Source organism: Mauremys reevesii, linkage group 4 (genome assembly GCF_016161935.1).
Source record: "Mauremys reevesii isolate NIE-2019 linkage group 4, ASM1616193v1, whole genome shotgun sequence".
NCBI classification, from domain to species: domain Eukaryota; kingdom Metazoa; phylum Chordata; order Testudines; family Geoemydidae; genus Mauremys; species Mauremys reevesii.
The window spans coordinates 50367133-50392706 of record NC_052626.1 but is presented as its reverse complement, the minus strand read 5'-3'; the positions used below and the strand labels follow the sequence as shown (position 1 = coordinate 50392706).

Below are 25574 nucleotides of genomic sequence, written 5' to 3'. Positions count from 1 at the left end.
TTTCTTCCTCAATCCCCTGATCCTGAGAAAGACCCCATTCCTGTGCTCACTGAAGTGAAAGCTCCCACTAATTTAACTGATGCAAAAATCAGGCTCCAAAAAGCATGTTCCAAATCAGACTGCACTCAGTGTATTAATTCTTCCTCGTGTTCATAGAGATAGCCATGTCTTAAGGAGAAAGTAATTTTTAACTATACAGCTCATCCTTGCTCTGCAGATGGCACATTCCTGCTCCCACATGGAAAGGCTCCCTCAGTGGTTCCATATAACTCACTTCCACAGGCTGAAAGAATAATCTGAAAGATGCTCCTAGTCCTAGTCCCAACCAAACCAGGAAAAGCAACTCAGGCTAACTTAAAAAGAATCACCATCAAACAGATCTATTTCAACAAGACTTTTTATTGAAAACATACACAAAGGCAACATGTGGTTCAGCTTCTGAATTTACATGTTAGAGCAGAATGTTTTAAGAAAAAGGGAAATACAACTGACGTATACTGCAGTTTACATTACTAAGGCATTTAGGCTTTAGAGCAGGTTGCACCATGTGTGTGCGTGCTTGTGTCTATATAAATACACATACACAGACGGTGCATCTGACTTGAAACTGTACAGTATTATGTAATTTGTTATTTTCATGCTTTTTTATATCTTTATCTCTATATATTTTTTCCATAGCAAATAAACACTTTATCCAAATGGTAGAAGTTGTTCACAGAACAGCAGTAATAATCTACTCTTCAAGAGTTTGCTTACACTTACAATACTAATGGTGCACACACAACAGAGATTGGTATGGAAAGGTTCTCTCTTACCAATACGAGGCTCAAGTAAGAAAAACACTAGTTTGCAAAGGCACAGCGGAGACAGGTTTTAATGCATTTAATACATGAATTATTCACAATAACAAGTTTAGTGTGTCTGGGAACTTTTGTTAATACAACACAGTTGGTCACACAAAATAAAAATGCTTCTGTTGATTTGTCTTGGCAACTTGGATGCATCAACAGTGGTAACAGTATAACAGCTTTGTTCCCATCTGACAGAAAATAATGGCAGTTTTGCAAGGCAAATGTTAAACCTGACCGTATGTATTTATTAATTCCACAGTGTTTTGACAGATGATAGGGGATGCAACTTAAAGGATGCTGACACGCTCACTGAGGGCTTTCATCTCTGCTTCCTCTGGCTCAGTATTTTCCTTGTGGTTAGCACTTGGATTGATAAGATGTGCTGGATACTGCAAATCATGCTCTCCTGCATACTGTTCCCATCGTGAGTCATCGCTTTCATGGGTGATGTAGCGTTCTCCGATTTTACATTCAAGCTCTCTTAAATCTAACCAGGTTTGATAGTCCTGCATGAAAAACCAAAAAGGGAAGTATTAGTTTGAGTATTTGTAAAAACAAGTAATCCTTCCCCCAGTAGTGTGAGATGTATCATTCAGTTTTGCTGTCTAAATGCCTTGCTTTCTTCTTACATTGTTTCTTCTGACCGGAGTAATTACTCTAGCATGAAATTAGCCTGCATTGATGGTTATCAATTTTTTTCCATATGATTGTTTAGTAAATTCATTTGATTAGACTGTGTGATAATACACTGTACCATTGGAGTAGTACAAAGATGTCCCAGAAGGCGCTATTATGCCTTACATGGGCTGTAATGGCAGACTAGGGGCTCTTATATCATTTGAATAGAACTGCAAGGGGAAAAAAAAGCACAGATAGCAAATCAGATTGATGTCCCTTCCCACCAGGTATACAATGCATAGGGGACTGTACCAAGCTCTTTCTTTGCCCCAGCCAGTTTATATTCTATATACCAGATCAAATATATGATAGACAAGGCAGTTTCATAAACTCAGTGTATAGTACTAGGTGACAAGATCAGGGCTTGGACACGAGGCTCTGATTTTTCACACCCTAAGCCAGCATCAATTTGTTTGGGTTGACAATAAAGCCTTGACGTTATTTGCAGTCAATTTTACAGGGAGAAAGGGGGTATAGGGCATTAAACTGGGACTTGAGCCCTTGCTTAATTCCAAACTCAGATTTCTTGTGACTTGGGGAAATTTAATTAAACTACCCTGTGCCAAGGGCCATCCCTAGTGTGGAGCGGGGCCCAGGGCAGAAGTCACTTCCGGGACTGACTACACTGGCCAATAGCGTGGGCCTGCGGAGCCCCGCAAAGCACGGGGCTCAGAGCGGTTGCTCTGATTCGCTCTGCTTCTGCCTCCATTCCGCATCTGTAAAATGGGAATCCCTATGTCAATAGGGGTAGTATAAAGGAGAAAAATCCATTAATTACATAGCTCAAATACTATGGTGAGGCGGGCAATGTAATACCTAGATTAACAGACATTGGGAATCCTATTAAATTTGTTAAAACAGGAAATGTAGTCAGTCTGATATGCAGGATAGAGAGAAATGGCAACAAATGCTAGTGGGCTGGGACAAACATCCCAAAATATAAAATTTAATTCAGAAACTGAGTTTTATAGCTGGTTCCTAATGGAGATGTTGATATTTGAGAGAGAGCTGTACAAGGGTGGAAGAGGCTCTATTACCAATGTAAGTATCTTTTCATAAGAGAGCAAAAAGACTAATTCATGACCAATTAAAAGGAAAATGTGGTGTGGAAAAATTACATAGCCTGTAAAACAACTGAACAATATGACAGATTCAGTAATCATTAATAGTAGTGCCTTAAAGGCTTGCTACAAACCAAGCACCTCCACATTCATTATTGTGATTTATTTTGGTTTCTCACTCAAACAGTAGCTAAAATAGTTTATAAATATCTAGTCCCTGGCAATAGGAGAAGATAGACAGAAATATTCCTGTCAGTACACTTTGTATCTGTGGGAGGTGATTAAATATCACAATCGTGGGGGCTGTATAAGAAGCTACTTACTCCTGAGCCTTTTACAGAATGAGGGGGAAAAGTACATATCTCCAAATGTTTAGGGGCAAATGCTTCTATGACCCCAGGATTCTCACTGCCTCATGACTATAAACGATAACTTTGTAACTGAAGCCTACATACCAGTACAGTCTAGGAGCTCCTAATATACATGCCAGTACTTCAGGCTCATGAGGAACACAACTGTCTCCCTCACACCCCACTCTTACAACTTGTTCCTGTGAAGTGATGAACATTCTCCACTTCTTTTGAAGGGTGCTTTGCAGGCACCTCTCTGAATGCTTATTGACTTCAGTGGAAGATTAAGGATGTTCAATACCTTGCGGAATCAGGTGCTGAATGGTAAACCTCTCTGATAGGGGACTCAATGCACACCCACTGCCTGCATCCAGTTAGTTTTCTGTATTTTACCCTGCAACAGGTTTTGGCTGCTTCCAACTTAAGTCTCAACATATAACTGACTGGAAGACAGTTCCACTGGATAGTAAAGCCTTCGACTCAGTGTGAGAAACTGGTACTGTTGGACATAAAGTTTAGGAACAGCTTTAACACTTGCAAAATTTCCTTTAATTAAAAATAATAACAGTGCTGTATTCTCCTTGAAGACACAGCAGACCTTTGCTAATTCACACTAATGCATGGGAGACCTGCTGCCAGTTAATTAGCTGTGTAAATAAGCAAATTAGGACCTGATCCAAAGCACACTGAAGTGAATGTCTTTCTATCAATTATAATGGGTTTAAGATCAGGATTTTTTTAAAAAAAAGATTCTACAGCACAAAATGTATGTTGTTCAGTTAGTTTGACAAGCTTAATTTTTTATGGTATTTCATAGTACACTAGTGTATTGTAAAGTAGCATATTTTGTAAAAGTAATGAAGTCTTAGTAATATGAAACTTTGCTATCTTAACAATAAATAATATCCTGTGCAGAGGGAAAAGGCGGCCTGGAATTGAGAAAATGATCAGGGTTTACAGCTTCTTCTCTGTTAAAAGGCCAAAAATTGTTCATGTTTAGAATCTAAATATGCATACAGAAGGAGGGGAAAAAGCATTAAGTGCAGCTTTACCTGTAACCATGGGTGGCTTAGCGTCTTGTCCACACTGTAGCGCTTCCTCATTTTCACTTGCAGCAAATTATTTATGAGATCAATAGCTGAAAAAAAAAATTCAGAACACAACATGCTGAAATATAAAAATGTATGGCAGGAAGGGGTTCATAGGTCTCAGATAATAAGTTTCGGCTGGTCTGACCAATTCAGTGTGGTTATAATCTGTACCCAAAAGGTGTCATGTAATACTAATAACTAATGATCATTAATATTCTTGTGGGTTGTGTGTATTAAGAGTTATGGATCTATTCTGGAATGATGACTAAAATGTGTTTAAGCCAGGCATATCAAAAGGGAGTTGCTAATCAGCTCTGCCTTAAACAAAGGAATTTACTGTGTATTTACTTCTATGATCTGCCTGGTTATCAGTCAAAGACAATGAAGGTCCACTTACATATAAAGTAAACAATGCTAAAAATATACAATATTACTGTATTATAAATGTTTGTCAAGTGAGGTGTTTATGAAAGCCTATAATACACTAGTGATTAACAGCACTGTAAAATTATATATATTAACACTATATAAAGAATTACGGATACTCATTGATATTAGGCTTTACCGTCTGTTTCCAAACAAAGCAAAAACCAGCCAGACAGGAGTGACTGAGAGAGCTATTTACCTCTCTTCTATGTAAATTTTAGCATGGTGGAATCAAACACTGGAAGCCTAATTTACAGCCAGTGGGAAGCCCACAGGAATGGGAAAACTGCATGAGGTCACTCTGCCTCTTGAAACAAGGTCATTGAACTTTGGAAGATACAAGCAAGGGCGGAAGCCATCTTTGGTATCCATTGCTATACACACACAAGGGAACAGAGCTCTTGCAAGCTTAGAAAGATGGGTCCTTCAAGCAAGGGGGGTGGGGAGATGAAGTCTCTGAGAACTGAATATAGGTGAGAAATGTGCTCAGGAAAAGATTCTTCATCTAGGAAGACACCATCTTGTACTTCTGTGAAAGGCCCTGACTACGGGAAAGTCAGTCATGACTTGGAAGGAAGATTTGGTGAGCAAACCACATAGAACAAAGCCTGTATCTTGCTAGATTAAGTTTTACTCTTTCGGATGCATGTCCTCACTTTGATTGCTTGTAATCCTTTCTAGCTTTATTCCTTTCAGTTGGATCACTTAACCTATGTCCTATTGTTAATTGTTTGTTACTACAAACCAACTGAGTGCTGTGTTTGAAGGGAAGAATGTATTTACCCCCGTTACATTAATAAGCTGCAATGTGCTTTTGTCTCTTTAAACAAGCAACAAACCTTTTAATTCCCCTGAGCTGTCCAGAAGAGGGCTGGACACTTCAGGGCACATGGTTTTGTGGAAATTTGGTACTGCGAGTGTGTTGAGGTCACCTTGCTGGTTGTAGCCAAGCCTGGTGAAAGCCAGTGTGGGGTTGTAGACCGGCTGCTAAACCAGAGCTGTTTAGCACACAGACACTCAGGAGGTGACATGAATACTTGTGGGTTGGCTGTGAGTGTCCTTGGCTGACAGCTACAGCAGCAAAGCACTGAAAGGCACCCAGGGTTGTACAGCAAGTGGTGACAACTCCCTCCGCCATTGGTCTGAATTGAACCTTGAAGCGTGGCACCATGTTGACTATTACTTATTACCTTATTATTTTTTAGGTGCTTACAAATTGATTTAGTGGTCTATAATTTCCTGGGTACTCTTTGTTCCCTTTTTTAAAGATAGGTGCTATGTTTGCCCTTCTGCCATTGTATGAGACCTCACCTATGAGTTCTCGAAGATAATACATTTTTTTCAACCTCAATATGAGTTCTTTTTAAAAAGGGCAAGTCAAACAATGGAAAGAATTCTGAAAATAGACCTATAATATCTGTGTTGATTGAATTGCATTATTAAAGTATTGGAGATTCACAAAGTCACTCTTCGGCTATCCCTTGATGCGAGGATGATGTCTGACAAGGGGGTCCATGGGTGGATTTTTAAGTGTTTGAGGAGCCCAATTCATGCCCGACAGATTTTCCCACAGGACTGACAGGTGGAATCTTGGAGGACACATAGTTGTTGGCTGGACTGTTGAGCCCTTTCTTTCCTCCTTTATCATTTCTCTGTCTCATGAGTACGTCTGTTCTCCTCAAACTGAGCTGTGACTTGGTGGATGGTGTGGCACCACTGTGTTGTTTTCCACACCAAGTCCTCTCAATTTGTTGGGTTGATGCCTCCCTTTTTAAGATGTACTTTCAGTATGTCTTTGAAATGCTTCTGCTACCCTCTGCGAGCCCTTCTTCCCTCACTTAGCTGAGAGAAGAGTACTGCTTTGGGAGGCGAGTGTCAGGCATACGTACACAGTGGCCAGACATGCAGAGTTGGTGTTTCATGACCTGCACATCTATATTACTGATGTTGGCTGCAGAGAGAATGCTGATGTTAGTGTGTCGGTCTTCCCAGTTGATCCTGAGAATCCTCCTAAGTCCTGAGGCAGCACTGTTGGAACCATTCCAGCTGCTTGAGATGTTGTCTGTAGGTTACTCAGGTCTCACACCCAGAGAAGGGTGGGGATGACAACTGCCTTGTAAACCAAGATCTTGGTGCTTGTTTGCAGATCCCTATAATTGAAAACTCATTGGAGTAGTTTTCCAAAGGATGTACTGGCACAGTGGATCCTGTATTCAATTTCTTTGTCAAGGCTGGCTGTTTGGGAGAGGTGGCTGCCAAGGTATGGAAAATGGTCCACATTCTCCAGGCATTCTCCACCAATGGTGATTTGTGGAGTACGAAGAGTAGTTTGTGCAGGTGAGGACTGGGTAGAGTACCTTGTTTTTCCCAATGTTGAGAGAGAGAGAGACACCCAGGCTGTGATAGGCATCTGCAAAAAGATTTAGGGTACTTTGCAGGCTGGCGTGTGTGTGTGCGCGTGTGAGAGAGAGAGAGAGAGAATGACACAGTCATATCCATACTGAAGGTCAGTGATGCCAATTCTCGTGATCTGAGATTTTGTTTGAAGATGTCGGAGATTGAGGATTTGGCCATCCATATGATACTCAATCCCAATTCCATCAAGAGGGTGGTCACAGATGAGAATCAGGATCACAGCAAGGTAAATGTAGAAAAGTGTTGGAGCAATGACACAGCCCTGCTTGACACCAGTGCGAATGATGAATGGTTTGGTCTCTGAGCCATTGCACAAAATGGTGGCAGTCTTTCCATCATAGAGTAGTCTGATGATGGAAATGAATTTCTGTGGACAGCCAAACCTACACAGCACCTTCCATAGGGCATCACGATTGATAGAGTCAAAGGCCTTGGTTAGATCGATGAATGCCATGAATAGTTCCAGGTGTTACTCTCTGCACTTCTCCTGAATCTGTCATGCCATGAAAATCATGGCAGTTGTGCCTCAGGATGACCTGAAGCCAGACTGTGATTTGGGGAGGAGTTCCTCGGCAAAGGGGAGAAGGCGGTTTAGTAGGATCCGGGCAAGGATCTTCCCTGTGATGGAGAGGAGAGCAATACCTTTGTAGTTCCCACACAAAGATATGTCCCTTTTCTTGAATATTGTAACAATGTTGGCATTCTTAAAGTCTGGTAGAATTTCTTCACAGGTTCAGATTTTGTTGAGGAGTTGGCAAAGTTTGTGCTGGAGCATTGTTCCACCAGCTTTAAAAACCTCAGCTGGGATTCCGCCTGGGCCTGGTGTCTTGTTATTTTTTTTCTATCTGGGTGATGGCACGCCAGACTTCCTCAAAAGATGGGGGATCAGGAAGGTGTTCCATTGCCGAGTGTTGTGAAATAGACTCGATGATGTCTTCAGAGACTCTGGATTCGCGGCTAAGGGCTTGGCTACACTTGTGAGTTACTGCGCAATAAAGGAGCCCCGGGCGCACTAGCTCACTACCCATCCATGCTGGCAAGGCACGTAGAGCGCTCTGACTCCGTGGCTACAGCGCTGCTGGTACTCCGCCTTGGTGAGAGGAATAACATTTGCTGCGTCTTGGCTACAATGCCCGGGTGTCAGTGTGAATGTTGCGTTACTGCGCTCTGATCAGCCTCCAGAAACGTCCCATAATCCCCTTAAGTCAAGTGGCCACTCTTGTCATTGTTTTGAACTCCTGTAGGAATGTGGAAAAGCCCTTTCAAAGCTCTGTTTCTGACAGCCGGCATGCAAGCCATTACTGTGGAATGCTGTGTGAGTGAGAGAGAGAGAGAGAGAGAGGGAGGGGGGCGGGCGGGAGGGAGGGGGAAGTCTGCTGCTGTCTGAACTTACAAGACAGCATGCTGACATGCTCTCAGCCCCCCAAAAAACCCACTCTCTCCCCCCACATACACACAACACACTCCCTGTCACACTACACCCCACCCCTCCCATTTTAAAAGCACGTTGACATCACTTGCATGCTGGGATAGCTGTCCATAATGCACCACTACCAATGCCGCTGCAAGCGCTGCAAATGTGGCCATGCCAGTGTGCTTGAAGCTGTCAGTGTGGACAGATTGCAGTGCTTTCCCTACTGCGCTCTACGAAGGCTGGTTTAACGCAAAACACTTTACATCTGCAAGTATAGCCATGCCCTTAGTAGGCTCTCAAAGTGTTCCTTCTAGCGTTGTTTAATTGCTGCATTTTCCTTGAGGAGAGTGGTGCCATCCTGGGAATGTAAAGGGGTTGGGCCTTAGCAGTTTGGCCCATGTATAGCTTTCGTTGCTCGAAAGAAGCTTTCCATGTCATCCTGGTCTATGAAACCCTGGATCTCAGAGGCCTTCTCTTGCCACCACTTATTTTTGATGTCACATAGCCTCCTTTGGACTTTGTCTTTGAGCAGGTAACAAGCCTTATATTTTTGTTGGTTAGAGGAATAATTTTGCCAGTTATAGAATGCAGTTCTTTGCAACTGAATTAATGCTAGGATTTCCTCGTTGTTTTAGTCAAACCAGTCTTGGTGCTGATGAATGGAATATCCTATAGTTTCAGCACTGTGATTCCCATGCTCTTGAGTGTCAATGATGCTATCAGGCAAGTTAGAGAGTTTCTCAGACAGGTGTTGCTGGAACATCTTGCAGCTGGCTTGGTCCTGAAGTGCTTTGCTGTTGTACTGCATTTGCTTAGTCTTGGGGTGTTTGCGGTGTGGTGGAGCTGCAGGCATATGATTGATCTTACTAATCAATGGTCTGTCCAACAGTGATCTGTGCCTCTCATAGGTTGTGTTATATGGACATCTGTGTAATCTTAAGTTCTGATTATAACATAGTCAAAGAGGTGTCAGTGTTTGGAGCAAGGATGCATCTCCCAGGAGTTTGTCTGCCTTAGGTGTGGCTGTGAGGATTGCATCAAGAGCACTATAAAATTGCTCCTTGTTGTCTTCCTCATCAAGTGTTGGGGCGTATGCACCAATGACTGTGGCATATTGGTTGTTGCTGAGCTTGAGCAGAAGAGTCATGAGATGCTCATTGAGCCCCATGGGAAGCTCCAAAAGCTGACTGGTGATCGTATTTTTGATGGCAAAGCCAATCCTATGAATGTCTCTCTCTTCAGGTGGCTTTCCTTTCCAAAAGAAGGTGTAGCCAACTCCATTCTTTTAATTGGCCTGCAATGGTTCAGCAGGTCTCACTAAGAGTTGCAATGTCAATGTTGAGTCTTGCCAGTTCTCTGGCAATTAGGACAGTTCTTCCTTCTGAGCATTGACTGTGCGGAGAGTCCATAAGAGTGCAGACATTCCAGGTGGTGAAATTCATTGTCCTATCTCTTGTTTTGGCTGTAGAGTTCAGTGATCCCACTGGATGGGGTCATCCGGTTGGAAGAGTGAGAGACAGCCTACGTTTGGGGCAACTTTTCTAGCCCCCTCCCCATTTGGGGTGCATGGAGAGGATCCTAAAAAGACCCGCTCAGTCACAGTTGCTGCTGCCAAAATGCACTTCTGTCTCATCCAAGCAAAAGGCAACTGTCATACGGCTGCCACCTGCATGCAAATTTATGACTAAAGATTCCCAGAGATCACTTCTCCTGTCTTCACCGCCACTCATCCATCGCTGCAGGGCTTTGTGTGAGCCCTTTGGCAGAGGCCTGCACATGAAACCTTTTAATGTGGGGAAACCGGTGTGCAGGAATTGACCACACGAGACTTGACAGGAGGAAAACTCTGACCTAGGGGCAAGGAGAACCAGGACAGTCACAGGCCTCCCTCCTGCTGCAGCCCTTATCCGCCTTCACAGCTGCAGAGTACTAAAGGTCCTTGTAGTGGGGCGGACTGCCCCACTCTCTGAGAGTGTGGGCTGCGGCAGGCCAGGGTGCCTGCGCAGATAGGGAGCCAATTACAGAAGGGCTTATTGGGAGCCAATCAGGGCCCAGTTTGGAGACAGATCTCTGACAAGAGGGATTGGACTCAAAGGGTGTGGTTGAACATGGTGGCTGGGGTGTAGGACTGCTGAACGCCGACCCCCGGAAGGGGGTGCGGATGGACTAAGGGGCACTGCCGGAGCGAAGAGGATGCTGCCAAGCAGGGAGCAACGCCAGAGACGCCAACCGAGGGCAGAACAATGGACGGGACACCACCAGAGGGGGTGCTCCACTGGACAGAGCTAATTCCCGGAGTCACGAGCGGGAGGTGCCAGGTGGTGAGTCCCCAACCTGTCACAGTCCTCTATATGCGCCTACTCCACGGTCCAAACTTCAAAAGACCCCAATAGTGGTTAGTCAGGAGTCTCATCTCAGACCTGCTTGCAAAGGGGGACCCTACCAGGAATATGGAAGCTCCACATGATGTAACTCTGAGGGTCTTTAGCCCACATAAGCCTCTCCACCATGACAAGGTTGCAGTGCGTCAGAGAGGATACACTTGGAGACTGATTTTTTTTTTAATCAGGTTTTAAAATAATCAGATATCAGACTCAAATGCTACAGATTGAAAACCGCCGAAGCAGCATCACCAGTGCTAAATCTAGCATGAAAAAAAATTCAAACAAAAAAAATACAGAACAAAATAATAAATCTAAACTACTAATAGTACTAAGGATATTTTTGTAAAATTTTGGAAAATGCATCACAAGGATGATAGGAGAGATAAGCTCTGACTCGCTCCATGCAGCAGGAGGAAGGAACTGGTGATGCCAGCAGCTCGCTGCCCCCTTTATTGCCTCAGGCAAAACCATGGGCGGCACAAGGTGCATGCACAGACCGCCAAACAGTACTGCTTTCAACAGCTCTGGCTCCAGGCACATAACTCGTGGTGGAATATAATAGGGACCATCACTCGAAGAAGAATTTACACTGATGGGAGGGCTCTCCTTTTGGTGTAGGTAATCCACCTCCCTGAGAGGCAGTAGCTAGGTTGGCAGAAGAATTCTCTTGTCAACCTAACACTGTCTATGTGAGGGGTTAGTTTGGCTTAAGTACGCTTGGATTTTTCACACACCTGAGCAATGTAGTTTACGCCCAAGATTTCCATAAGTTTTAACTATACGGGAACTTTAAAGAGTCTGTCAATCTGTTAATGAGATTATTGGGGGCAAAAAAACAATTCTGATATTGGGTACTAAATTTCTTGAAGGAACCATCATTAATGAATTTTACTTTCTAAACTAAGAGCTTTCCTTATAAATTCTCAAAGTTAATTCTGTACTCAAGGAATAAGTGTTTGTAATTTTGGGGACAATATATTTTTCATAAATAACCAAGTTGTTAAATCTATGCTTCAACTGCAAAACTCATCTCAACCTTAACTATGGAGCCACTACCAATACCTCCATAATATAAATGTATCTAACCCAGGATAGTTTTACATTGTAAAGAACTGTTATTACTCATTGTGGAAGTGCTCATCATCAAATGAGAGAATACCTTGTTTGCCATCATTTTATTATTTTTTCTAAAAGACATATCAAACATAGATGGCATCATGTTACATACACCTATGGTTATAAAAGTAATAACATACCAAATGGACTGAGGCATCTAACTGTACTTTAGGATGCTGACAGTTCTGCAGCTCAGAAGATAAGATTTATCATAATTTTATTCAAAAAAGAATGTGAATGAGAAATAGGAACAATATACACTCAACATTACAAGGGAAGTACTATAGTAATTCTGAGACATAATGCCACAGCAGAATCCAAGAGGGTCATCAGAGTCATAGATATTAATTAAATTCTCGGTTTAAGTCTGGTGGATTTGAAAGTACCTTGTAGTCTGAAGGAGACTTAAAATAGTTTTCTTTCAAAAAATGCTGTATGTTTTCATCATTACAAAAAAACCCCAAACCAAAAAACACCTCTTCAGGATAGGTTTCCTTTTAAGGAAAAACACTGAATTTTCAGAGATCTGATAAGGTAGTGAGCCAACTGAAAGTGAGAGCCTGAATGTCAGGTCAAATTTGAGACCAAAACTTAGTTATTTTTTATTAACATTTTGCAAAATAAAACACTAATACACATATCTACATAAAATTTCTCCTTCCTGTAAAACTTTGTAGACAATCACACTCTTTCTTGTATTGTTCACAACTCAAAAGCTGAAGCATTGATCCAGTATTATGAGAGATCCTGAAAACAAAACTGACTAATTTATTGTCATTGTTACAGATGAGAGAAGTGCTAAAGTAAACAAACAATATGTTTAGTGAAAAGGGCATTAGATCTCTTTAAATTGTGGTACTGTTGGACTTTAAGAAAGAGGATTCATCCATTTTGTCAACAGATTACTACATAAACTAAACTAATGGACAGAGCATGAAGAGTTAAGTGCATTCTTCATAAATGTCCAAAAGATGTCTAAAATAATCAACTTCACCGAGAACCACATTTTTAATAACAGCTCTGTACCCAACATCTCCCACTTTTGAAAATCTGGCCACGAGTTTACAGTTAGGACAGTTGCTAAAAAAATGAAAACTACATCCATAAATCCAAGACCATGTAACCCGTCTCAGTTTTTTTTGCAGGACTAAGTTTGACTATGCAGTCAGTTTAGCACCATTGTGCTACCATTTATGACAATCAATGCTACACATGCACATGAATCACAATAATAATATAAATGCCCAAATCCTCTGAGAATGCTCTGGGTGTCATGGCTGTATTTTCTCAAAAGTATGTCAGCGTTGCCCATTATGATGTGGAGAACAGCCAGAGTTGAGTGAACGATTACCAATAGAAAGTTCTATATCACGTAAAAGCAGCAAAGAATCCTGTGGCACCTTATAGACTAACAGATGTTTTGCAGCATGAGCTTTCGTGGGTGAATACCCACTTCTTCGGATGCAAGCAGTGGCCACTGCTTGCATCCGAAGAAGTGGGTATTCACCCACGAAAGCTCATGCTGCAAAACATCTGTTAGTCTATAAGGTGCCACAGGATTCTTTGCTGCTTCTACAGAACCAGACTAACACGGCTACCCCTCTGATACTATATCACGTAAAGATTTTCAACATAATGAGAACATTTTAAAAAATCATTTTCCATTCAAGCAGTTCAGACCTACTGGATGTACCTAGCAAGAATATTTCTGAACAACGTTAACCTATGCACAAGCATAAAAAATTAGATGGGGCTCCATAACAGAAGAACAATTAGGAATGCCTCACTTCTGTCACCATGGTCAACACCAACCATCTTCTGTATCACAAACAAGACATAATCCTTGACTCATCCTTCCTGTAGACCCTTAGATACAGGCCATGTCTAAATCTTGCCATGTATTCCTGCAGAACATCTGGACTTTCCTCTGCATTCACACAGCTAAAATTCTCCGACGATGTCATTTCATCTCACGGTACTGCAACCTCCTCCTCTATGGCTTTGACAAATCCTGTCTTCATTTTACCCCATTTATATCCATTCCAAACACTTCTGCAAAGATCATGGCTCATTATTTTGACCATATCCTCCTCTCGTATCCCTTTCCTCTCCTCTCTATTTGCATTCCTTCCCCGCCTCCCCCTTTCTTTTACTTCCCTTCACTTTTAAGGGCCTCCACAGCCTATACTCACCCTATCTTTCATGGGCTTTGAAGATGATGCCTGCCTTCACTTTGCCAATTATTCCAGTCTTGATTGCCCTTTTCCAACAAACACTTTCATGCTTTCTCCCATGCTACTCCCCCACCAATGCATGGAAGGAGCTTTCTGTAAATATCCACAAAGCCATCTTTATTGCCTCCTTCCAATCCTTACTTAAAACTCTCCTCTGCTATCATGCTTACAAAAACTCATTGATTAGGCAGCTAGTGTGCTGTAACCTTTCCTTATCATGGTAACCAGTATCATTGCGCTGTTTACTTGTGCTCCCTGTCTGTTGAATCCACGTTATTGTACACTTAGGGCTTGTCTACATTACTGCTTAAATTAATATAATTTACGTCGCCCAGGGGTATGAAAAAGCCGACATAGCTTCCGCCTCTTGCGGAAGTGGAGTAATTATGCCAATGGGAGTGCTCTCTATGGTCAGGAATAATCTTTAGGTTAAGTGTTTTTGTACAATGCATAACACAATGGAGGTTGATCTTTGATTAAAATCTCGAGTTGCTACCACAATACAAGTAATAAAAGATAGTCGTAAGGGGGAAAAAAAGCAAGAAATGTAAATACACTGAAAGCAGGGAGTGTGACCTTTTTTACTTCTCCAATTTTCCTCTGGCTCTGGTCTAATACCCCATCTGTTTTGCTTTGAATTTGACCATCTAAACACAAACAACAACAAGTTGGAACAATACGCAGTTTTTAGTAAATCACAAATCCATTCTAGTCATTGTTCCTTGGAACAAACAAGCCTGTTATCAGTATTTTTGCAGTTTGCTCCTTTGGCTTGCTTTCTGGCCCTGGGTGACTAGTTCAGTAACCACAACAGCATTCTGAAATGTAATCGAAGAGTTACACTTTTCCATTTATTATGCACAGAGTGATGTCAAATCTTTTGTGTGTGGCCCATCTATGAAATGGGGACAATGATATTCATATATTCCTCTGTAAGGCACTCTGAAATAAAGGGTCACAAATTCTATAAAATAGCAAGGTGGTATTATTATATAATGCTGGTTTATATATTTAGATTTTCAAAATCATAAATGCCCCCTTGAAAGCTCAAGTCACTTTTTCATATATAAATTAAAAGTTCAAAACAACTTAAAACAAGAAAAGCAAGTATTGCTACTTTCTAAAGCCAAAAAGAAGAAAAGGAAAGTCCCAGCACAGCCACACAATACTCTCCAGTACACTATATTATTATTACTGTCATGTCTGTGTCTGGTTCTGCCCTCCTTAACATATTAGTCAATAAAATGTAAATTGATTTTTTGGGAAACAAATAATCTTCAGAATTATATTTACAGCATCCTTTTGAAAATGTACACATTACAAAATTTCCTAAGAACTGCACACAGTACAATAATGACCCAAAAAATCCAATCTACATGTTTTATAGCTTTGTATCATTAGCTGTTTTATAAACCTAATGTAATTGTAACCCAGGTTATGTCTTTAGGAATATAAAATTGTTAACTAAACATAGTAACATAAGGTTGGGGCGGGGAAGAAGCTGATAGATGATATGAAAGAACTGTTACATTCTGGGCTTCCAAAACCGAACAATTCTCTCCAGAAACTTGGTAAACAATTCTAACGTAAGGTGCTTTACAACCAAGCAGCTGCATTTTCTCCACCTCTGATTTTGTGTATTGTAATAATAACCTGTCTTCATGAGAAGTATCTCTCAAAAAGCTAAGTATATATATTAGTCTTAGGGCTGGCCTACTCTTGAAATTTGTTGTGGGTGAACTCAAATTATTTCACATTAAAGTGTTCTGTGTCCACAAACAAAGGTGGTGGTTTGTTTCATTATTTATTTATTTATGCGAATCACACATTAACTTCACTTTGGAAGCTGGCTGCTGTTCAATGCCTTTTAAATTCTGGTGTATAACGGAAGTAATCTGTGGTACGGTAGTGAGGTAATTTCTTTGGTAATTTTGTACAAAAACAGATTTAATTATGTCGTTCAACATCTCATCTTGCTATCTACTGGCAACCTTTCGTTTATATCCTCTGTCTTCAGTTACTGGCAAGCCAGCCTCAGCTAATCTGAATTCCACTGAATTGTTCCAGGTTTCATTTGACAAGGTTTAATTCAGGTTTATCTTGGGAATTTTACTAGCTACAGAATGCACTTGGTTATACCACAGAATTCTCTTCTAGCTCTGGATCTCCATTAGACCTGGAAGCCATTTTCAATTATCTCCTTACTTTTAGTTCCAACTTGAACCCCTCAGACCCTAAATTCATATGACCTAAAAGGGCTTATCACTTGACCACAGGCTACAAAATCTAACTTCTTTGGGGTCAATTAAGGGTATATCTACAATGCAAAACAACAACACCAAACAAAGCCTGCAACAGCAAGTCTCAGGCTTGTGCACATTGTGCTTGTACCCTGGTGCTAAAAATAGGTGTGTAGGTGTTCCTGCTCAGGCTAGAGCTTAGGCTCTGAAACCCACCTCCTCTTCCAGGCTTCAGAGCCAGAACTCCAGTCCAAGCAGGAACACCTACGTGGTTAGTTTTAGCATTGCAGTGCGAGCATGAGTCTATAGACCTGGGCCTTGAGACACACTGCTGTAGCCTTTTATTTTATTTTATTTTTTTTTGCACTGTAGACATATCCTAAGAAAGTAAATATTCCTTCAGGTCTCTATCCCTTTGTTCAAGAAAACATTTTATCCAGCATGCGTTCATTGTCTCTTCAGTTCTTGCTCAGCTGCACACGGGTATAGTATACCATGTCAGACGTCAGTGCATGCTTCATTAGGCTATATGATTTTCTTATGTCATTCACTTATCCCAGTCTCCAGATTTCTAATGTAAAATCCATCAGGTACCTTCAGGGCTGCTGAAATTTTTATTTTTTGAAAAATGTTCTTTACAAATTTCTTCACAAAAATGTTCCTTTTTTCATATGTGTTGAAAGTTATGGAAAAAGTTAATATCAAAACCATTTTCATAACATTTTTAATAAAAATAAAATATATTAAAATAATGAAAATGTAAAAAAATTGAAAAGTTAGTCCATTTCAACATTTCAAAATAACTGAAACTCCTCCCGATAGGTTTTTATTTTTTGTCCCGCTATAGTATGTTTCAACCATCACTGTACTATCGAGAATATAATCTAGACAAGAACTGGCCCCCAAATGGATAGCATGCATCTGTTTTTGAACATACTAAAGTTAATGGGTAGTGTTTAGATGTGAGAGTTTTGTTTAGTCCATTTTAAGAGATAAAATCCAGCTTTAAAAATGTGGAGTTGCATTCAGGTTCCAATTTCCTGCCTGAATTCAAACAAATTCAGGTTGTTGTGACTGGGGATTTTGGTTCAGTTCATCTCCAATACAGGCTAACTGATCAAACAGTGAAGTAACTGTAAATATATAAAACAACCACAATGTGTAAGCAATTTTTAAAATCAATGATCTTTTGTTAAAATGTATGGTGGTTCCCCCCTTCTCCCCATTTTATATATGACAAGCTCAGACTCTCCATTCTGCAGAATTATACCTGATGACTCTCCTAACTGAGGCTGTAACTCTGGAAAGGGTAGCGATAACACCACAGCAGGTGGGTTTTGCAAAGATGCTTCTACAGAATCTTCAGCTGTGAATGTCGAGATTGATCTTCTGTCTGCTTTAGTGGGGACTTGTGGGAGACAATTTCCTGCTGCCTCTTCTGTGTTGATTGCTGTCTGCTTATCTCTCTAATGCCAAGTAAAGCATCGTGCACAACATTCAGATTCAATCAGAATGCATAATGTAAAAAGTTGTGGAGAATTTTGGTGGTTTTCTATGTGTAGTTTTCTACAAAATGTTTAACTCTTTTTTTCAGTTGCTTTTATCAAACTTTATTCTGCCACTGTAAATACAACAACAGACATAATGCATTCATTTACCTAACACCTTTCATCCAAGGGTCTCAAAGCACTCTATAAACAATTAATTAGGCCTAAAAGCACTCCTTTGAGGGAGGTTATATTATATATGTTTTAAACATGTCAGCGGTGGCACAGAGAAGTTAGTTAATTTGCCCAAAGTCACATAATGAATCAGAGACAGCAATAAAAGCCAGAACTCCTGCTTCCAAGTCTCTGTTCTAAACACTAGAGAAATACTTCTCAGGATATTTTAAATTCTACTTCTTTAACTCTCCCTGGTATATATTGTCATATGTAGTTAAATTAGGATTCTATTATTTCTATTTTTTTTTAAATTTTTTTGCTTCAACATTCACCAAGGAAGTTTAGAAAGAGAAATATTTTTGGATGTAAGGGTCGAGAGAGAAATAAGATAGAACAACTGTTTAAAAATGGAAACTCAACTTGGCTGAGGAAATCCATTACACACAAACACTTTGTGGTGAAGTCATGCAGCTATCACCTGAAGGCAGTTAGTTTTCAGTCAGCCCTGTTTGGTTAGGCCTGGTTCAGATACTTCACTAGTCTTGGTTGATGATCTCCCTAGAGACATCCAAGGTCAGTTATCCATACTGATTCTTTTATATTTAACAGCAGTCTTTGATACCATTGACTAGCGCTCACACTTCTACCTGCTAAGCCTCCACAGTCTCTCTTGTGGTGCTGTTTGGTTTTCAGGAGCAGAATATGAAATCTGTTTGACTCCCTCTGCTCTGTAATTGTTTAATTCCCCTTTTACCTCACCTACACAGAGAGGGGCGAGATACAGAAGCAATCTGTAGATGAGAAGTGGGTTGTAGAGACAGGTGGGGATGGAAGAAGAGGAGGTGCAGAGGCAGGTAAGTGTAGCAGCAGGGAGACAGAACAACCTCAAATCAGGGAAAGTGAACATTTCCCACAAACAGCAGAGAGCACCCTCCAGTTGCATTTATGCTTCGGTAGCAGTGGAAGGTGGCCCCCAGAAACTGATTCTACCTAGGGGAGTAAGCAGTATTCAGCCCACAGAGGCATAATGTCCTGGAGGTAGGGTCACCACCTGTCCAGCTTTTCCCAGGATCATCCTTTTTTTTGAGACAATTGTCCCAGGAAATGTGTAAGTATTCCTGGGACATTAAAAATTCAGTTGTGTAATAATATACCATTCACCACAAATTTGATCAAAGCTCCAGCTGTGGAGGGGAGGGTTAAGGAGCTCAACCCGAAAGGGGAAGGGTCACATTGTGCCTAGCCCTGACAGCTTCCAACAGAAACGCAAGTATGGTTGCCTCCCATTGCCCCAATGCCTTGGCCTGGCCGCACAATTCTGCTCCCTCTATCTGGGTGGCAGCTGCTGGCTACCTTGGCTCAGACCACTCCCATTGTATAACCACAACACCTCCAACTCGAGAACTGGGCTTGGCCAGGCCAGTAGAGGGCAAAGGAGCCTGACTTATTGAGAAAGCAGAGACCACACAGGAAAGGCGGAGCTCCATGATGGATGTTCTGTTGTTTTGTACCTCAGAGGTGGCAACCCTACCTGGAGGAACTATCAGTAGTGAAAGCAGCAGGTAAAGCAAGAAAAGAATGCACTCCAACTTGCTGCTCACACACCTCGCATCTCTAAAACATCCTTCCTGCCTGAACCTAGGGTGTCCAAGGGTCAGAAGTCACTCCAGTTTTTACAATACATGTAGCTCAGCGTGCTCTTTTAATCCTTATAGTACCTGAAGAATTAAGGAACATGAACATAATTGTGCCCCTCACTCAAGGCCCTCTTGCCCAGACTTTGTCTAACACTGCACCCCCATACTCTGAAATGCACTATTTCACCACAAGGCAGACACTGCAGGAGGTACAGAATATTAAATCCCGTGGAGACTCAAGAAAAATTCTCATTGCATCACACTATTATTTCCATAACAAAAAGCTCTGCACTGAGAACACAAAAGTTCATTGTTAAATTACAATGATCTTAATGGTAGAAGGCCTACCAAGAATGATGTTTTAAAAAGTCTGAATGATACTTGATTTGATTTGTAATTTTAATCTCTTTTTGTCACTTGTCAAATGGAGAAAAACCCAATATAAGGCAATATAGTTATACTGTATAGGCATGCAGATTCTAGAGTCAAAAACAGGATGTTACCTTCATGAGAGATTTCCTTCCAGGGATTTGGTGGGTACATGAAAGCAGCATTCTGGATTTGGTCATGAATGTCTTCATCTTCATTGAATGGAAATGTACCACTAAGGCTCACATAAATAATGACACCCACAGACCACATATCCAAAGACCTATTATAGCCTTTGTTTCTCAGCACTTCTGGAGCTAGGTAGGCTGGTGTGCCCACTACTGAGCGCCTGAAAGACTTCTCTCCAATGATTCGGGCAAAGCCAAAGTCACAAAGTTTTACCTGTTTGAACAAAGTGTTATAGTAAAATCAACAGAAATAACATTTTAATTTTGTTTTACTCTCTGCCTACTTCAGATTCTTTTGTAATTCATTGCTGGGGCTCAGGGGTGAGCTGTGTCTTTGTCCTGTCTCTCTCGGTCTTCTCCATGGGCACCTCTTTCAAGTAACCGGCCTATGGATGCACTTCTCTCAGAGGGGAATCACACAATTCAACCCACTGTTAGGGCTAGCTGCAGCGCTGCTTGCAGCGCAGCGCTGCAGCCACCCACCAACGCTGCAGGCACTGCACACACACACAGCTGCAGCCCAGCTGCAGCGCAGCCTGCACTGGCTGCAGCGCTCCTCACTCAGCATGGCTGGTGTGAGCTGCGCTGGCGCAGTAGTCTGCACACACCAGCGTTGTGATTGGCACAGCTGTGGCCATGTATCCCAGAAGAAAAGGTGTATCCCTTTTTTTTTTTTTTTCTCTTTGTTTCTTTTGTTTTGTTCTTTGTGTTTTTTTGTTGAAGAGCTTCTGAGCCTGTACAAACACCTCTCTGTAAAAAAAATCACAGGCATGAGAGCAGAAGGCAGGCATGAAACAGACAGAAGCCGAGCGAGCTGAACTCGCTTGAACATAAAACAAAAAAAAAACAAACATGATCACAGGGCTGTGGGAGCTATCTGTACCTGGCTGTGATGCAGGGGAGGCAGGGGTGGCAGAAACAGTGTTGTAGTGTTTTTTTTTTTTTTTTTTTTTTCTCTTCTCTCTTCTCCTTCTGTCACACCTCACACCACACAGAGGAGGACAGGGAGGGGCAGGAGTTGGAGGCAGGCTGGCTGTTTGCAATTAGAGTTAAGACTAAGGGCTCATGAACATTTTGTTTTTTTTTCCATCCAGGAAACACATTGTTGCACACACAAAAAAAACTCCTCTCTATCTCTCCCTTCCCACTCACAGTCACACCCCCCACCACCTCTTTGAAAAGCACGTTTGCGCAACTTGAATGCTGGGAATGCTGCATAAGCGCAGCACTCCCAACAGTGCAAGTGCAAATCCAAATGGCCACACCACACACCAGCGCTGGAGTGTGTGTGCCACACACACGCGCGCTGCTCACACAGCTGGATGACCAGCGCTGCAAACTACCAGCGCTGCAAACCCAAGTTTACATGTTTAAAACTTGATCAAGAGTTTCCCATCTGTACTTTCCTCAGCAGGTTCAAGGAACTGTGACCAGTTGGTACGCACAATTTTGACACCAGATAGCTTGTTCAAAAATAAATAAATAAATAAACAAAGTATTTATTTATCCATAGGAACATAAGTAGAGAGAAAAGGATTACAACAACAAAAACCTAAATACGTAAATGCTAAGCCTAACATTTCCTTCAATCAGTTAGATAGGCCAGATGGAGTCTTGGTATCTCCCTGTTCTCCTAAGGACCAAGCTGTTGTCTGCTCTTCTGCAGACCTGAGTCTCACTGTCTCTTCAGAGGCTCAGCTTTTAATCACTTTCAAGCCCCTTGTTTAAGAGTTCTCATCTGAAAGTCCCTGCGATTTCAATGTGGGATCACTCCCCAGGGGCCCAGTCAGATTCCCAATTCCACATTACTGTAAGCAAACTTCAAAGGAATTATAACTTCCACTGTCCATTTCAGTACCAGCAACTGGGGATATCTACAGCTATTTACTTTTCTTGCCAACCAAAACTAAGACTGATTTCACCCTTAGATACCCTTTAGCCTGAAATGCTATGACCACCAGACCCACAGATGTCTGTCTGTCTCTCTCTCTCTCATATATATAATATATATATATAATCATGAAATTAATACAGATATTTCCCACATTCTTCACAATCATGGACCTAATTTTCAGACAGACAGGTGTGTGATTATTGTGGCTGTGTGTGCAAATGACCAATCAGCATGGTCAAAACTATCCATTTGGATGTGTAAAACACCTGAATTGTATTCTAATATTGTACAAATTAGATGTCCAATTGTCTGCAAGTTTCTGCACACAAAGTGACATGGCTGATTTTTTGAAAATCAGGTCAAATATTATTGGAAAAAACAAACAAACAAAAAAGACTAGAGCCCAAGATTTTCAAAGTAACTTGTGATTTTTGGATGCATCTAGTTGGGTACACACAAACAAATGCACACAAAATCACTGGTCACTTTTGAAACTCCTGGTCCATACAAATAACCATAGCTAAAACAACAATTTAGTAACGGGTATTTTTAGTAAAAGTCATGGACAGGTCAAGGGCAATACATAAAAATTCATGGGCCGTGACCTGTCCATGACTTATACTATAAATACTCCTGGCTAAATCTTAAGGGGGTTGCTTCTGGGGGGCACCGGGGCTGCTGCTGGGGGTGGGGGAGGCAGAACGTCTGGAGGAGCTGTTGCTGGGGGAAAAGCCAGGGGGTTGCTGCTGGGGTGGGGGGAGGATGTCCCAGTGAGCTGCTGCCGGGGGGGGGGGGGCAGGCAGGGCCAGCCATGGCACCAGCTGCCGGGGCTGTTGGCAGCGACTGAACTGGCAGGCCGGGGACTGCCACCAGGGGAGCAGCTACCCAGGGTCCGCAGCCGGCAGCAGCTGCACAGGCCACCCGGGGACTGCGGCTCATGCAAGCCAAACCAGCTTCTGCTTGGGTGGTCCCCAGAGCTAGCTGCTCGGGGATGCCTGAGCAGTGGCTGGTGCAGCTGGGCCTCAGGTCACTCCAGCAGCAGATGGTGTAACTGGCTGTAGCTGTCCCTGGGGCCACCTGAGCAGCTGGCCCTAGAGCCAGCTGCTTGGGTGGCCCTAGGGTCAGCCACACTAGCCCCCGCAAAAGTCACGAAGGTTGCGGAAAGGTTCCGTGACCTCCATGACAAACATGGAGCCCTAACCATAGCTAATATTATCTAACGTCGGGACTTCTTAATATACATCAATGTTTATATAGAGAGAATATGTTCCACTTGCCTGTGGGAAAGGATCGGCTGATGCTAGCAGTACATTTTCTGGCTTGAGATCACAATGAACAATATTTTTAAAGTGAAGATGCCTCAAGGCAACAAGGATCTATGAAGAAATACATAATCATTAACATTCAGTTTAGATATGATTCCTGACAGTAATATCAACAACAATAAACAGAGAATCATTGATTCTATTATCATCACTGGCTATTATTTATAGAGTGCCTGAAAGTTTCCTAAATGCTTTACAACATGAAATAAGATAGCTTCTTGTCCCAAACAGTTCTAAATGAACACACAATTCACAAATTTTCACAAAATTCCTTTCCTACAGTTCTGGAGTCCTACTTTTTCCCCCTGAAATTTTGAGACTCCAAAAGTGCTTCATAGGGTATGTCTACACTACAAGAGTAGTTCGATTCAACTTAAGTCGAATTTGTGGAATCGACCTTATGAAGTCGAATTTGTGTATCCACACTAAGGACACTAATTTGACTTTGTGAGTCCACACTAATGGGGCCAGCGTCGACTTTGGAAGCGGTGCACTGTGGGAAGCTATCCCACAGTTCCCGCAGTCCCCGCTGCCCATTGGAATGCTGGGTAGAGCCCCCAATGCCTGCTGGGGGAAAAAATGTGTCGAGGGTGGTTTTGGGTAACTGTCATCATTCAACCATCAATCACGCCCTCCCTCCCTGAAAGCGCCTGCGGGCAATCTGTTCGTGCACTTTTCTGGTCAGTGACAGCGCGGACGCCACAGCACTGCGAGCATGGAGCCCGCTGCAGTTATGGCCGTTTTCACCTCCTCGCACCTTATCGTCCACCTCTTCCACAGTCAGCTGCTGAGAAATCAGGCTACTTTTCAATGGTGCTGCAAGCACTGGTGGACCATAGGGGACGTTTTACCAACATCAACGTCGGGTGGCCAGGCAAGGTTCATGACGCGCGTGTTTTCAGGAACTGTGGTCTGTTTAGACGCCTGCAGGAAGGTAGTTTCTTCCCGGACCACAAAATAACTGTTGGGGATGTGCAGATGCCTATAGTGATCCTCGGGGACCCAGCCTACCCGCTAATGCCCTGCCTCATGAAGCCCTATACAGGCGCCTGGGACAGCAAAAAGGAACTCTTCAAGTACCAGCGAGCAGCGTGACCTGTGACTGTTCAGTTTCTTTACAGAGAAGCTGAACCTGCCCCTGTTTCTTTACCCAGTTACTGTTGACTATCCTCTGCAGTTACATACTCCGTTCACCCCGTTTCCCCCACTTCCAACACACGTGTAAAAATAAAATACATGTTCCATTGTTACTTAACAAAGGTTTCTTTATTAATGACTTTGCGTTAAAGGGTTGAAACTGGGACGCAGACTGTGCTGTGTAGGGTGTGCAGTGATGTAAACACCGCCTCTAAACTCAAGGAATGACAGGCTCCTGCTCCTAGAGCGGTCCGCAGTGCCGGACTGGTTGTTTCAACGGAGCCAGCCATCCCTCCTTTTTGGGATTCTGTGTGCGGGGGCTATGTGACCTTGTGGCGGAGGAGGACGGATACAGATTCCTCTGCTGCGTGACTCTGCGGTCCAGGACAAGGACCACTGCATACGATCTGTAACCGCCCTCCCCCGCTACAAAGTCACGTTCCCCCCCACCCACACAGAACCTGGAAACCACCTCCCATACCGACCAGGGTGCCTACTGACTGCACTGTGTGTGTGACCTGCTGCTGATCCTGCCCCCGTGTCTGTACCCTGGTAAAGGTGACTGTCCTATACAATTACCAACCCCCTTCCCCAACCCCCCTTCAAACACAGTCTTCTGTAAAAAAAACATAACGGAAACAGTAATTAACAGCAAAGTATTTTTAATAATTAACTAGATAGTTAGGGGATGAAACTGGGATTGCGGCTTGGGTGAGTCAGGAAGGGAAAGACTTCTCAAAATTGAGGGTATGAGAGCTTTTGGGTACTTGAGCACTCTGCTGGGGTGCAGTGACAGTTTTCACGGCCCCTGGCGCCCCTCCTTCTGGTTATTTTGGGTCAGGGGGGTATGGGACTTTGTGGCGGGGGAGGGCGGTTGCAGATACACTGCAGGGGGGCTCTGTCCTCCTGCCTGCGGTCCTGCAGAACATCCACAAGGCGCCAGAGTGTGTCCGTTTGCTCCCTCATTAGTCCAAGCAGCGTTTGAGTCGCCTGCTTGTCTTCCTCACACCACCTCTCCTCCCGTTCGCTGTGTGAGCGCTGGTACAGAGAGAGGGTCTCCCTCCACTGGCTCTGCTGGTCCGCCTCAGCTCGGGAGCAGC

The 25574-nt window shown here is 42.6% G+C and overlaps 1 protein-coding gene across 14 annotated transcripts in view; it reads right to left on the bottom strand.

The window, feature by feature from the left end:
- Positions 1-440: 440 nt before the first annotated feature.
- The window catches only part of PRKD1 (protein kinase D1), a 307098-nt gene continuing 281964 nt past the window's right edge, over positions 441-25574 (bottom strand). For 9 of the 14 annotated variants that reach the window (XM_039537711.1, XM_039537716.1, XM_039537713.1 and 6 more), the window contains 4 exons: positions 23290-23388; positions 20065-20332; positions 3993-4078; positions 442-1357 (listed from right to left, as the gene is read on the bottom strand). In XM_039537711.1, the coding sequence (XP_039393645.1) occupies positions 1139-1357; positions 3993-4078; positions 20065-20332; positions 23290-23388 (672 nt within the window). In that variant the 3' untranslated portion in view covers positions 442-1138. Of the gene's footprint in view, positions 1358-3992; positions 4079-17530; positions 17727-18344; positions 18483-20064; positions 20333-23289; positions 23389-25574 lie in introns of those variants that run through there. The other 5 variants (XM_039537712.1, XM_039537718.1, XR_005598150.1 and 2 more) reach the window with 4 other exon arrangements.